The following is a 13,799-nucleotide window of genomic DNA, read 5'->3' on the forward strand; positions in this document are numbered from 1 at the left end:
TTTAAAGGAAGCTAATGATTGCAAAAAGCAAAGTTAAGGAAGAATTACCTTTTACTCCTGGAGGATCTCATGTAGCAAAGATGCAGGAGCTAGAATGGCATGCAAGAATTATTATCCCTCAGACGCTGTTTTGTGTTCCAAATACTGGTCATTTGTCACCACTCCTCACTCTGCCTTTAAGTGTTTTAATAGTATGTCTATAACTTAATTGGAAGTCAGTTAATTCTTCTGCTTCTTTCTAGGCTACAACTCAAACATTTGGAAGGAGGGAAATTTTAGGAATGAGTCCATCCACCAGTATTTATTGAATACCTACTATGCTAGGCACTCTGCTAAGAGTTTCAGATACAGAATGCAAAGGGTGAAATAATCCCTTCTCCAAAGGAGTTTACATGGAGAGCTTCTAATGGGAGGAGGTCAACAAATACATACTGGATTTATATATGGCAAATAGAAACAAATACAAAGTAGATATTTTAAGGAGCTTATACGGAGAGCTTCTAATGGGGAAGTTAACAAATACACATTGGATTTATATATGGCATCAATATGTAGTGAATAAATAGAAATAAATACAAATAGCTAAATACAAGGTAAGTATTTTGGGAGAGAAGGCCAGCCACTGGTAGTGATTAAAAAGGATAAGGAAGACTTCCCAGTAGAATACAGTGGTTGCGCTTACCTACTGCTTAATGGAAGAGGGACCCTGAGGTAGAGGTAAGAAGAGAAAACACTCCAGGCTTGGGAGATAGCCACTGTAAAGGCATGGAAATGTGAGGTGGCCTATCAAGAAGAGATAAGGCAGCCAATTTGGCAGAGTGGAAGAGAAGAAAAGTCCAATGAGACCTGAAAAATAGGTTGAAGCCAGGTTGTGGCTAAAAACTAAACGATGGAGCAGTAGCAAACTATAAACATCTTATTTTTACAAATGAACTGAAACAGGACTAAGTGACTTGCTTAGGGTCACACAGGATCTGAGACCAGATTTGAATTTAGAAAGAATCCTTACTGATTCCAAGGACAGAGCTCTATCTTCTATACAATGATGATGTCCTTTTGGTCTTTGAGAATAAAGAACATCAACCAACCAACCTACCAGCAAGCTTTAGTAGCTGAATAATAGAGTCACTTTCAGAAAATTTTAATATCAGTGCTTATGATTCCAGTCTGCTACCACAAAAGGAAACTGATTGGCTATGGCTTCATAACCAGAAGTAGAGAACATTTAGAAGGCACATGAGAAAACTGAGGCACTTAAGTGGCTTGCCCAACATCATACAACTAATAATAATACCTACCATATATATATAGTGCTCACTATGTGCCACGTGCTTTACACATATTACCTCATTTGATCTTCACAATTCTGGGAAGTGTTATCATCTCCATTTTACAGATTAGGAAAGTAAAGTAAACATAGTGCCAAGAATTACATAGCTAATAATTGTCTCCACTTGGATTAGAATTCCCATCTTTCTGATTCCAGGCCCAGCACTCTATCCACTGTACCACCAGCTGCCTCTAGATTGATAAGGAGGTAGCTGTATAAATAGAGAGCAGGCTCATAAGAGAATTGTAGTGGTAAAAATGGTAAGATTTTTTTGATAGATATATGTAATGAAGAATGGGAATCAAGAATAATGTCCAGTTTATAAATCCATAAGACTGATACTTTCAACAAAAATAGTGAGGTTTGGAAGAGGGAGGGATTTGGAGAGAAAATGAGTAAGTACAGCTAGTAATAATTGATCTTAGACAAAGTGAAACTTAAAGATTCAAGAGATAAATCTATATTACATGTCAGCCATATTAATATTGTTTTAGATGCATGTTTACATATGAGTTAAGTGTATATATGTGCCTGAGAATATGTAGATATGTATGCATGTTGCTCTGTGTATGTATAGATATGTGTATATGTGTGTGAATTTGTGGGTGAGTAGGTGGTTGTGGGTGGGAGTGTATGGCTGTATGTGTGTTTGTGTGTGTGTATGTGTGTGTATGTGTATATATTTGTACTTAAGAAGAAAGAAGAATAAAGTGAAAAGTGCAAAGCAGAGAACAAAAGAACAATCTACAAGGAAGCAAAGAAAAGATGGAGACTCATGAATATAATTTCTTCTATTCTATATATTCTACTATATTATATATCCTTTCTTGAACTATTAATTTATTATTTTGAATCCTCCCTGGTTCTGCTGGGTACATGACAAAATTCATTTTGTTTTATTTTCCTTTTTTGTCTTTTTTTAATAAGCAGAAAACAATAAAAAAAAAAAAAGATGAATTCAGTTTCAGACATTTTGAGGTTGATGTCTCAGAACCAGTTTATGAAATGTTCCATTTACAGCTGATGAGGGACTTACTGAAGCTCAGAGAGAAACTGGAACTAGATAGTCTTATCTGTCAGTAATCTGCATGGAGTTGGTAATTAAACTTATGAGAACTGATGAGGTTAGAGAGAAAGAAAATAGAAAATACCCCACTACTCTTGGCCTTCCGTGCCTGTGGCCTTTCAAATAGACTCAGTTGTATGTGCTAAGAATTGGAGACATATAGACAAAAGTGAAATTAGTCCCTGAATTCGGAGCATATATTCTATTGTTAGGAAACAAATAACTCTGTTTTGGGACTTTGGAGAAGAAATTCTATAACTGGTTCTGGTCTGCTTTCCATAGAAGAATTTTTATTTGGTTGTGGCTTTATAACTTAGAGTGAGATGCATTGAAAAAAGCACTAATTAACCATATGTTCTTTTCTTAGGTCGCCTTCTTCCTGCTAGGTGACCTAGTGAGAAAGGATAAACCGAGATAAAAAGGGAGAAGCCTCAACCTCTCTCTGAGTTAGGAGAAAATTACACCAAGCAATCTTATAAAATGCAAAACATCTATATCTTCCAGATTTATCAGGAATTTTCAGTCTTTTAACTCTATATCTTTATACTAGTCTTGTCAAGTTTCATTATTATATTATTTCTATACTTCATTTTCATCTTATTTTAAAAATGAACTTAACATTCTTTTTTTTTTTATTTTAATTCTCTTTTCCTCCTGAACATTCCACCCATTAAAAAGGCAAGCAATATGATATCAATTGTATATTTCTACATTAGCCACGTTGAGGGGGAAAAAGCAATAAAAATAAAGTAAAAAACTTCAATCTGTAGAGTTCATCACTTCTCTAGAAGTTGATAAGAGTTTTGCATTATAAAATCTTCAAGACTATCTTGGATCATTATAAAATCAGAGTAGCTAAATCAAGAGTTGATCATTGTGGCTTTATTGCTATTATTATGTACAATGTTCTACTGGTCCTTCCCACTTCACTTTTACTTTAGTTTATATATGTGTTTCCAGGCTTTTTTGAAACTATCATCATTTCTTTATATCACATTAGTATTCCATCCCAACTTGTTTAGTCATTTTCCAGTTGATGGACATCCTTTCCATTTCCATTCCTTTGCTACCATGAAAAGAACTGTTTTTGTACATAAGATCCATCTTTGGGATACAGACCTAGTAATGGTATTGTTACTTCAAAGGATATGCCCAAATTTATAGCTCTTTAGGTATAGTTCTAAATTGTTCTCCAGAATGATAGGTTTTATTTTTGTGTAGAAACAATATTCAACCTAACATCGTAAGAACACTAAAAAGCAAAGGTAATAAAAGAATGCTAGATTCAGGGAGTGATTTACCATAAAACAAACCACTAAGAGAGCATCATAAATAGGGGATTAAAGATAAGAAATGGAGGGAGAAGAGCTTTGAAGGAAGGCGGCATTGGAAAATATTGAAAGGAAACTTGTACATCTACCTATGCCTCTGAAACTCCTGGCCAGTTTTTAAATTCCCATGGCTTCAATTTCCTTATGCCAAAAAATGGGTTCCACCTAAACTTCCATGAAAATGAGTTATGTACTCTCTTTTCCAACCACTGAAAGAGGTCTGCTTGATTTAAACCCCACTAAAGGGATACCAAAAAAAAAAAAAAAAATCTAGGCACTCGAATTATTGGTACCTGAGGGGTTTAAAAGAACCTTCTTCATTTAATTCAATATTATTTAATAGATGAGAACAATCCAGAGAAAGGAGTATGAACAAAATATCTGTCCGCAAATTAACCAAAACACATATATAGTTATTGAAATTAAAAGTTTTTAGTTGTGGCTTAGATCTAATAACTGAGTCAGTGAAGATAATATCTTCTGATATATTCAGGAACCTGACAGCCAAAAAGTTGTGGAAAACATGACTGCCCATTGCCTTAGAACGAAGGAAAAGGGTTAGTGTTTACTGTGCGCCAAGCACTAAGTCCCATGTATAACTATACTTTAAGGTTTGTCATTGGCTCATTCAGGAACATTTGGATCACATTTTTCCTAATTAAAAATTTGCACGGTGGCGTAGCGAAGAAGAAAAACACAAGCCACGGATCGGGAGCCAAAGGTCCTGGGTTTGATGCATTTGTAATGCATTTTGCCACTACCTATTTCACAACTTTGAGCAAGTCATTTAACTTCGGGGGGGGGGGGCGCTAAATTTCTTCATCTGTAAATTGAAGGGATTGGATAAAAGAATCTCCAAATTCGCTTCTAGCTCTAAATTCCAGTCTCCAAAGAAAAAAGCACTTTCCTAGAATAAGATTGTAACTACAAAACACCCGTTAGTCCCAATCATAAAGGATCGCGTATATATTGGTTGAACCTGAACAAGCCCGGGCAATTACGGAAGGTGGGGCAAGCCCGTTTCCTCTGGTTGGCTCAGGAGGTTTAGGTATCCCCTTTGTGATGGGATTGGTCGACAGAGCACCAGTAGCGTTATCGGAAGGCGGGCGGTTACGCCGTGACGTCACAGCGACTTGCCGGCGAGAGCGCGAGCTGGAGCTGCAGAACCTCATTTGGTTAGAGGCGGCTGTTGTGTGTACGTCTTTGCGCCCGCGTCTCCTCTCGGGCCAAGGACCTCACTGCAGCGGGTGAGCCCAGTTCTCCGAGCCTAGGCCAGGCTTAGTTTTTTCTCGTTTCTGCTCTTAGTATCTCTGTTCGCCACCATGTTCGAGGCAAGGCTAGTGCAAGGCTCCATCCTTAAGAAGGTGTTGGAGGCGCTGAAAGACTTCATCAATGAGGCCTGCTGGGACATCAGCTCAGGCGGGGTGAACCTGCAGAGCATGGACTCGTCCCACATCTCCCTGGTACAGCTCACCCTCCGCTCGGAGGGCTTCGATACCTATCGCTGCGACCGTAACCTGGCTATGGGCGTGAATCTCACCAGGTAAGCACGATTCCGTGCACGAACTTGGACTTTGGGGAGAGTAAACCAAGTATTCGTTTCCCCTCCCCCGGGCTTCTCTTGGCGGGAGCGCGGCGGAATAGGGTAGTTCTAGCTGCCCGGCCCGGGGTGGGTGCAGAGGACCGGGCAACGCGCCTCATTGGTCCTAGTGGTGGCGGGAGGCGGGACCAGGCCGAAGCGCGCGGTTTGGGGAAGGGGAAGCGCGCCCGGGCCGCCTCCCGCCCAACGTCATTTCGGCGCCAAGCTCACAATGCGGCCCGAGAAGCTGTGGCGGGAAGGCCCCCCCAGAAGCGCTTCCGAAGATTTCGAATTTAAAGTCAAAAGCATGCTACCCCCTAGAAGGCCTTATGGCCCGGCGAGCCTGGCCGTCTCTGCAGTCTATATCGTGGTTGGGAGGGGGGGTGAGCTGTGCCGAGCTGCTCTAGTCTTATGTTGACATCCGCCTAAGGTCTCAGCATGTATTAGATGCTGCTGCTGCCTATGATAATAGCATTAAGCTCGTTGGGACTTTCCTTGATCGCGTGGATGAATGTGTGTGTTTACCTCTTGTTTTCCATTGTCTAGCATGTCCAAAATATTGAAATGTGCCAGCAATGAGGATATTATTACTTTAAGAGCCGAAGACAATGCAGATACGCTTGCGCTGATATTTGAGGCACCTAGTAAGTTGTCTTCTATAAGTTCACATCCCATTTTAAAATTAATCCATTAATACTGAAATATAAAATGTCATTGTTTTATTTGTAGATCAGGAAAAAGTTTCAGACTATGAGATGAAATTAATGGATTTAGATGTTGAACAACTTGGAATTCCAGTAAGTATCAAAGTTTCCCGCCGTGTGCCTAATTATAATTTTTTAAAAAGCCCAAATTCACTTTCTAATACTTATATATTTATAGTTCTAATAGGTAAAGAAAAAATTTGGCAAGAGGAAAAAAATCACTAATGTGGCATTTTAATTGAATATATAACTACTTTGTTCATCTAATGAAATATAGGATTAAATAATGGCCTAAAATTCGAGCTTAAAACTCATTTCTCCTTGTGCTTATTAAGAATGCATAAGAGCAAGAAAATAAGTTGGCATTTAGAACAAGGAGCCACTTTTAAGATAATATGTCATGCTAGTACTGTACAGCAAAGCTTCACAGGTTAAATGTTTCCTGCAGGTTGTAGCAAGTAATAACTGAATCATGATTTGAATCCCTGTCTTCTCCAAAACATGAGTTAATTTTCACCACATTAAATCAGCTTCTGTCCTCTTGATTTCCCTGTTAAATTGCTTTTCCCTAATATTATTGATCTCATTAAACATGCTGCATTTTAATTAATAGTTTATATGGAGCTTTTAGAAGATTTTAGTCATTTCTAGGAAAAGATAAGTTTTTATTATTTAAACAGTAAAAAAGCTATCAGATAACAATTTATAGTGTAAAAACAATAGATTTGTTTTGGAAGACAGATTTAGGTGGATTACATAGCTGCCCACATACCCTTTCTATGCTCCATCATTATGCAATTGGACTGTATTAATAATCTAGTACCTAGTGGGGTGAACGTGGGATCAAAGCTCTTACATTCAAGAAAAGTGGATTTGGCTACTCGTTAAATATTTAAAATAGGATTAAGTGTACTTTTTCACTTTCATATAAAATATTCCCTGAAAAAGTATTGTACTCTTTAAAACTCCAGACCATTTATTGAGTCAATTCAATTGTCATGACTTAAAATTAACTTTCTGAAGTCAAAAGAATTCAATTTTATAGTTGTTGTTTTTTTTTTCCCCAAGAATTGAGATTGATGACAAATCTAAATTCTTAAATATTCAAAGCTGTTTTTTATTCTAGGAACAAGAATACAGTTGTGTGGTGAAAATGCCTTCTGGTGAATTTGCACGAATCTGTCGGGACCTCAGTCATATTGGAGATGCTGTTGTAATTTCCTGTGCAAAAGATGGTGTAAAGTTTTCTGCCAGTGGAGAACTGGGAAGTGGAAATGTAAAACTATCACAGACAAGTAATGTTGACAAAGAGGAGGAAGCTGTAAGTGAAATCTAGATCTTGAGAAAATAATTTAAGGCAGCAAATTATGTTGGTGAAACAAAATAACCTGTTTAGAGAATAATAGCTTGAAATTGTATATATTAAATGGATATAATTTGATATTTAAATGAAACTCATTGGTAGATACCAGACTTATTTTGTCTTTGATGCATTTTCCAACTTTTTCTTGGATAATGAAATTTATAAAAATGAAAATGACATGTATTTTACCTGTAGAACATAAAATCGTAGATTTACAATTGGAAAGAACTTTATAGATCTTTGAGGCTAACCTTCTTGTTAAAAAAAAAAAAAAAAGCCCAGCTTAAGAGATTTGTCCAAGGTCAGACAGGAAGATTTGCATACCTATTTTTAAAACCACAAATTAACAATAGCTAATTTTGAAACTCAACCTGAAATGATTTAGAGGCAGAATCCCTTATCTACTGAAGGGGTGTATAGAAAAGTCAGATAATGGTAAACTGGTTCTTATAATTTTGGGGTTTTTTTAAGCTCAATATGGTATCCAGGTAATGTTTAGTTACATAGACCACAATATTAAAGTTGTTTAGAACTGGCACCCTCTTTTGTAAACCTAAAGGTTAAGTAATTGGTCCAGGGTTACATCTAGTGGTTTAACTAGTTAAGCAAGAGATCTTTTGATTTGATTGTAGCATAATTTCAATTATATTCTTCTACCTATCTTGAATTTGTTGTAGTTTTTGCCACATCCCATTCTGTATTGAAATATATGGATTATAGCTCTCATTTATAAGATTTTAATAGTATAAAAATTGCATTCTTCGCATCTTTTATTACTACAAGTATTTAGGACAGTACTTTCTTGTAGATATGTTGTCTTTCAATAGATATCTAATTATACAAAATAGATAATAGATTTCTCAAGAAATTTCCATAAAAAGTATGGCCTGAGTTAACAAATTAACCAAAATCCCCAAACCTTTTAAATCATTGTACAGTTATAAAAAGGAATGACAATAATATTTTTTTTAAAGCTAAGAATTTGGGTTCTTTTTTACTGAATATACATATCTTTTTAAAATGAATTTTATGAATGTCTTGTTTTTGCATCTTTATTTTCTAATACAATATGTATCCCTTTAAAGCCTTATCCTGGCATAGTAAGCCATCCTTGAGACTAACAGAGAAAAGTTCAACAAATCTAAACTTAACCTTACCAATATAACCAAATTTGATGTTAACATGGAGTGTTCCACATCCTCACTTCTGCAAGATATCATCATATATCTTTTTGAAGCCAAGTCTTAATTTCACAGTATTTAGTCTCAATTTTTCTATTCTTTCTGTTTACATTGTTTTAGTAATTTGTGGATATTGTTTTTCTGGTTTTGCTTAATTTACTTTGCATCAATGAAGAGTTCTTAATCTAAACAAGAGATTGAGGCATTTAAAAATTTTGTGTATAAAACTTGTAGAATTTAACAATGCAATTAAGAAAGAAGATAAGCAGCTAAGAAATATCTTTAATCACATCTCTGATAGTCTTAATCCTACGTACATAGGTAACTAACAAAGATAAGAAACCAAAATCATATTCTAGTTGATGTGTATTTTAAAAAGGCATGTAAGCAAATACTTCTCAAAAATTTCTAATAAATGCAAATCAAATCAGGTTTGGCTTTATACCCAGCAAATTGGAAAAGATGACAGAGGGAATAGTGTTGGAAGGGTTGTGGAAAAATAGGCATAGTAACAGCACATGTTTTCAAAGAATGGGGGGGGAGGGGAATCATTGCTACTTTTTCTTCTCTTTGCCACAAAAACTTAGTCCCATCTTGAAGCTATCTTTTTTTTTTTTTTAAGAATCTATTTCTGATTAAATGACATAGAACTATCAACTCGTTGATTCAATTAAAGCATTGTGTCTACATTTCAGTGGTTTTTGAAGGAAAGAGTATTTTGTGGTTATTTATATTTTTTAGCAAATTTTCTACTGAATTTAATTCTAAGACTTCTCTATTCCCTTAGGTTACAATAGAGATGAATGAGCCAGTTCAGTTGACCTTTGCACTTCGATACCTGAATTTCTTTACCAAAGCCACTCCACTTTCTCCTACAGTAACACTTAGTATGTCTGCAGATGTACCACTTGGTAAGATTATAAATTTCATCTTCAATCAATGGACTTACGTCTTCCTTTCATAACACTACCAAATGATTAACTCCTTTTTTCTTTTGTCTTCTTTAGTTGTAGAGTATAAAATTGCAGATATGGGACACTTAAAATATTACCTGGCTCCCAAGATTGAGGATGAAGGAGGATCTTAAACATCATTTCTAAGAAGATAAGGGGGGGTTGGGAAGCTCTTGAAAAGAGAATTACTTTTGAGATATTCAGCAAATACGTTTAATTGTTAAGTCTTTTCAGTCTTAACTTTTCTGTTTGTACCTCTAGGTACATAAATATGTAGATAACTTTCTGTAAATATAGTACTTCTCTCCACATAATTTGTTTTAAAAAGTCCAAAGTTGAATCTTAATACTATTATCCTAGACCATGCCTTATTTAGAAATTCTATTTTAGATGTTTTTATACCAAAAGACTCCTTTTGTAATTCTAACAAAGGGGATGAACTCGATTTAAATAACGTTGTATAGGAATTGAGCTTTTCACAGAGTGTAGTGTCTTAAAACAGGATTCTGCTCTGCTACAAAAATCGTCATGGATTCTCAGCTGTAGCTTTTGTAAAAATTACTTGCCAATATTTTTATTTTTCACCCTGAAATTGTTGAATATGAAGCATTGTGAAAATAGCAATAAAAAACATTATTTCAAATATTAGTGTGTGACATGTTTACGTAAGTGTGCATATTTATAGAATAGAGATTGAGAAGTATTTATTTAAGGACTGGGTAATGTCACAATTTCTGTGGGTTTCTTCATAAAGGGTAAGCAATTGAGTTAGATGACTGACCTTCAAAATCCCTTCTTGCTCTAGTTTTAAGATTCTGAAATTCTGAAATTAGTTTTTGATATCCCTTATATATTTCTCCCTTGAGAATCTATTCTTCCCATAGAAGAATTATAGTTCGTTATAATAGAATATCTTCTATATATTAGCTAGTTGTAAAGTAACCCAAAAAGATCTTAATGTAGTAGCCTAGATATTTAATACATGGAGCCAAAGTTCATATTTAATGAGTTTACTGTACTATAGATCCTAGAATCTTCAACTATACTTGAAATAAATTCTAGATAATTAAAAACAGTCTTGTCAGGTAAAAATTTAGGTCAGTAATGAATTTCAAAACACTTTTTGATAGCCTAACATAAAAACAATAGTTATCATTATAGGCATATACCTTTTGTAGATATCCTAAGCTATATAGAATTATACTGTGGTTCAAGAATGAGTTAATTTAGCTCTTAAAAAATAGAAGTAGTTTACATTTTTGTTAGATGTTTGGAAGACAAGGACAAGTGTTCTGTGTGGTCTTAGTGGGTCATGTGATTGAGAAGAGATGAAATGTAAATTGGATGTAGTTCTTCCAGCACCGGTTTACTTTGGGTGTCAAAAAAAAAGCTGCTTACTGTGCATGTGTATATAGTTAAATTTCAAATAAAAATAATTTCAGCAGCTAATGGGGCCTCAGTGCACTGAGATAAGTTTTAAAGCATTGTGTCATACAGAACACTAGATTCAGAATCAGGATCTGGGTTCAAATCCCAGTTTTGCCATTTGGAATCTAATTTCTGTGATCTTGTATTCCTGTTAGTCAAACTTTAAAAGTGCTTAATATGTGCTGAGCCTTATTCTAGTTGGCAATATTGCCCTCAAGCATAGTCTAATGGAGGTAGATAATGGACAAAGAAACTGAAAAGTGGGAGCAAGCAAGGAAAGCTCCTGAGGCAAGACATCAATAGAGAAGTCAAAGTAGTCCCAAAATATTGCATCTGGTTAAGAAATGAATCCATTCTCCAACTAGAGGATTTAAGGATAGTGATGGGTACAGGATGAGGAAGTTTTCTCAATAAACTCCTTGAGACATGGTAGAGAAAAGTCCCAAAGTGTGTACCAGATGATAAATGAGATTGACGCAACTTCAAGACATGGTCTGACTAGGATGGTGTAGTAGAACTTAGTATAGCCTAAGACTCCATTAGCTTTTCTGGCATCACATTATCAAGTGCACTATGTTTTTCAGACAAGCTAGTCACATCTCGCATCTTATGCTCATGGAATAAATTTTTTAAAACCCAGTATTTACAAGATCCCATTAAATTCTAACTTTACTACATTTAATCCAAAGTTCCAACCTGTCAGTCCTATTGAATCTTTAATCTGGTACCCAGTAAAATTAGCTGTCATTAACTTTGTCATCTGCATAGGATCAACTACAAATTCCTAGGGTGTAGGGAACTTTACTACAGACCCAAATCAATGGCTTCTGATGTAAGCTGATTCTCCAGTTCCACTTAATTGGTACTAATTTTTGAATTGGTTTGAAATTAGATTGAAAATCCTCATTTTCTGAGGATAGTATGAGAAGATTGGTAAATACTTGTTAAAATCTATATAGCTATACTATATTGCAGGAATTCTTAACCTGGATGTCTGTCCCACTCCCTTTTTTTAATAACTTTTGATATACCAGTTTAGTGAATTCTTATTTTTTTTAAGTCCTTTGTAATAATAATATGATAAATAATAAATAAATAATCCTGATAAACAGGATTGGATTGGTTAGTGAGGAATCAATTGGATTGTATGAGGAAGGGCTGTGGAACTGGCTTGTCCCCATTAAAATTTCAACAATCTAATACCCAGAGTTCTATCACTACCTTCTATAACACCCCAAATTATATGGAATATTTGGCCTTAAGGTATGTGGTTTAAGTAGAAAGGGACAGATGATAGGAAATATGGAGGCAGAACTGTCAGCTAATTATGGGGGAGATAAGGAAAAATTAATCAGCATTTATTGATCTACTATGGGTCAGGTTTTGGAGATGCAAAGGTGCCCTCAAGAAGCTTATGTATTTTATAGGAAGACAAAAATGCACTTAATAAAAATATACAAAGAATAGGAAACATAACAAAGGTGCTCTTTGAGCAAAGTTTTGAGAGAAATTTGAGGATTATAAGAAGAGTCAAAGATTATTTCAGGCCTTCATATAAATACTGTTTCAGTGAAGTGGTCCTATTACTATAGATCCTGGCAATAGAGGGAAAATCATTTTTCTCTAATTACTGGCATATCTAAGAGCGCTTACATCTAGTATAAAATTGTCTTGGTCCATTTACTCCTATATTATCTAAGAATAGAATTGTTGCATTTTCAAAGAATCCTTTTTAACCTGCTAGATGATATTTCACAACCCTGACTTCCACGTGCAACATAAAGTGTATTTCTATTGTGCAGAGAAAACATTATCCCTATGCTTCCAAATGGGTTTACTTTAATAATCCTTTACTTATTCTCTAAGTGCTTCATTATGAAACAAGATGACCAAAATCCTCAAAGTTTATACCAACAGTCCAAGTTTTACTGGAAAGGTTTCAAATATGGACTAGAGTCTTAACTGTTTGAAAATCTAATTTAAATTACAAGAGGCTCATCTCCAGGTTGGCCATAAGTTAATGAATTTTTCAATTGTAGGTGGATTATAGGATTGAGAGAGAATAATTGAAATCAAAAATCTTGAAATAGCAACCTTATATAACAATTTAAGCTTATAACACATTTTCCTTAAATATATAAAGTCATCCCATTGTATAGATGAAGCTCAAGTTAAGTGACTGGATCACATAAGCTAAAGACAGAGCTTGAATTTTAATTTGGAGCTAAATTCAGTGTTCTTCCTACTATCTTCCTGTCTCTCAATTTAATAGGCACCAGGGTTATTTTTTTGTTGTTGTTTATATAATGATTTGAAGCTGTAAATAACTTTAAAAATTAAATAAAAAATCATTAAAAATAAACGCTACAAAAAGTCCCAAAATTAGAATGTTAAAACTAGATGCTAGTTATTATTGATCTAATTACACCTGCCTCTTTTTTTGTGGCTGGAACATTGGGAAAGGGTGCCAGCAAGACGTTCCAACAGTTGAATCCAATGTTTAATACTTATATTCCATTGGATTTAGTTAATTAAGATAAATGCTGAAAAGTCAAGACTATGTTTTCAAATACTGTGTGAATTAACTTCAGTAATCCATAATCAAAATTTGTCTTTTTAGCTTATTGATACACTTGATGCAAAAGACACTTCCTAACAACCATCCACAACTCCCCCCTTACAAAACACATTTCCTTATGGTTCCAAGTGTTTTCCAGCCATGTCTCATTCTTCCATGATCTGGTTTGGGATTTTCTTAGCAAAGATAACTGGAGTGGTTTACCATTTCCTTCTTCAAATCATTTTCCAGCTGATAAACTGAAGCAAATTGGGTTAAATAACTTGCCCAGAGTCACATAGCTTAG

At 35.1% G+C, this 13,799-nt stretch overlaps 1 protein-coding gene across 1 annotated transcript; it reads left to right on the plus strand.

Annotated features, from left to right (window-relative positions):
• The first annotated feature begins 4,876 nt into the window (after positions 1–4,876).
• PCNA (proliferating cell nuclear antigen) lies at positions 4,877–10,150 on the plus strand. Its single transcript, XM_051975454.1, has 6 exons — positions 4,877–5,270; positions 5,853–5,950; positions 6,036–6,103; positions 7,137–7,331; positions 9,342–9,465; positions 9,562–10,150. Exons 1-6 carry the CDS (start codon positions 5,050–5,052, stop codon positions 9,639–9,641), a joined length of 786 nt encoding a protein of 261 aa, XP_051831414.1. The 5' UTR covers positions 4,877–5,049; the 3' UTR covers positions 9,642–10,150.
• Positions 10,151–13,799: the final 3,649 nt, after the last annotated feature.

The sequence above is a fragment of the Antechinus flavipes genome, chromosome 2 (assembly GCF_016432865.1).
Source record: "Antechinus flavipes isolate AdamAnt ecotype Samford, QLD, Australia chromosome 2, AdamAnt_v2, whole genome shotgun sequence".
In the NCBI taxonomy this organism is placed as follows: domain Eukaryota; kingdom Metazoa; phylum Chordata; class Mammalia; order Dasyuromorphia; family Dasyuridae; genus Antechinus; species Antechinus flavipes.

Excerpts from the sequence above, each read along its gene's own strand:
- PCNA (XM_051975454.1), top strand. The coding sequence starts at position 5,050 with ATGTTCGAGGCAAGGCTAGTGCAAGGCTCCATCCTTAAGAAGGTGTTG. Across the intron at positions 7,332-9,341 it reads TTGACAAAGAGGAGGAAGCT|GTTACAATAGAGATGAATGA; the intron begins GTAAGTGAAATC and ends CTATTCCCTTAG. Across the intron at positions 9,466-9,561 it reads GTCTGCAGATGTACCACTTG|TTGTAGAGTATAAAATTGCA; the intron begins GTAAGATTATAA and ends TGTCTTCTTTAG.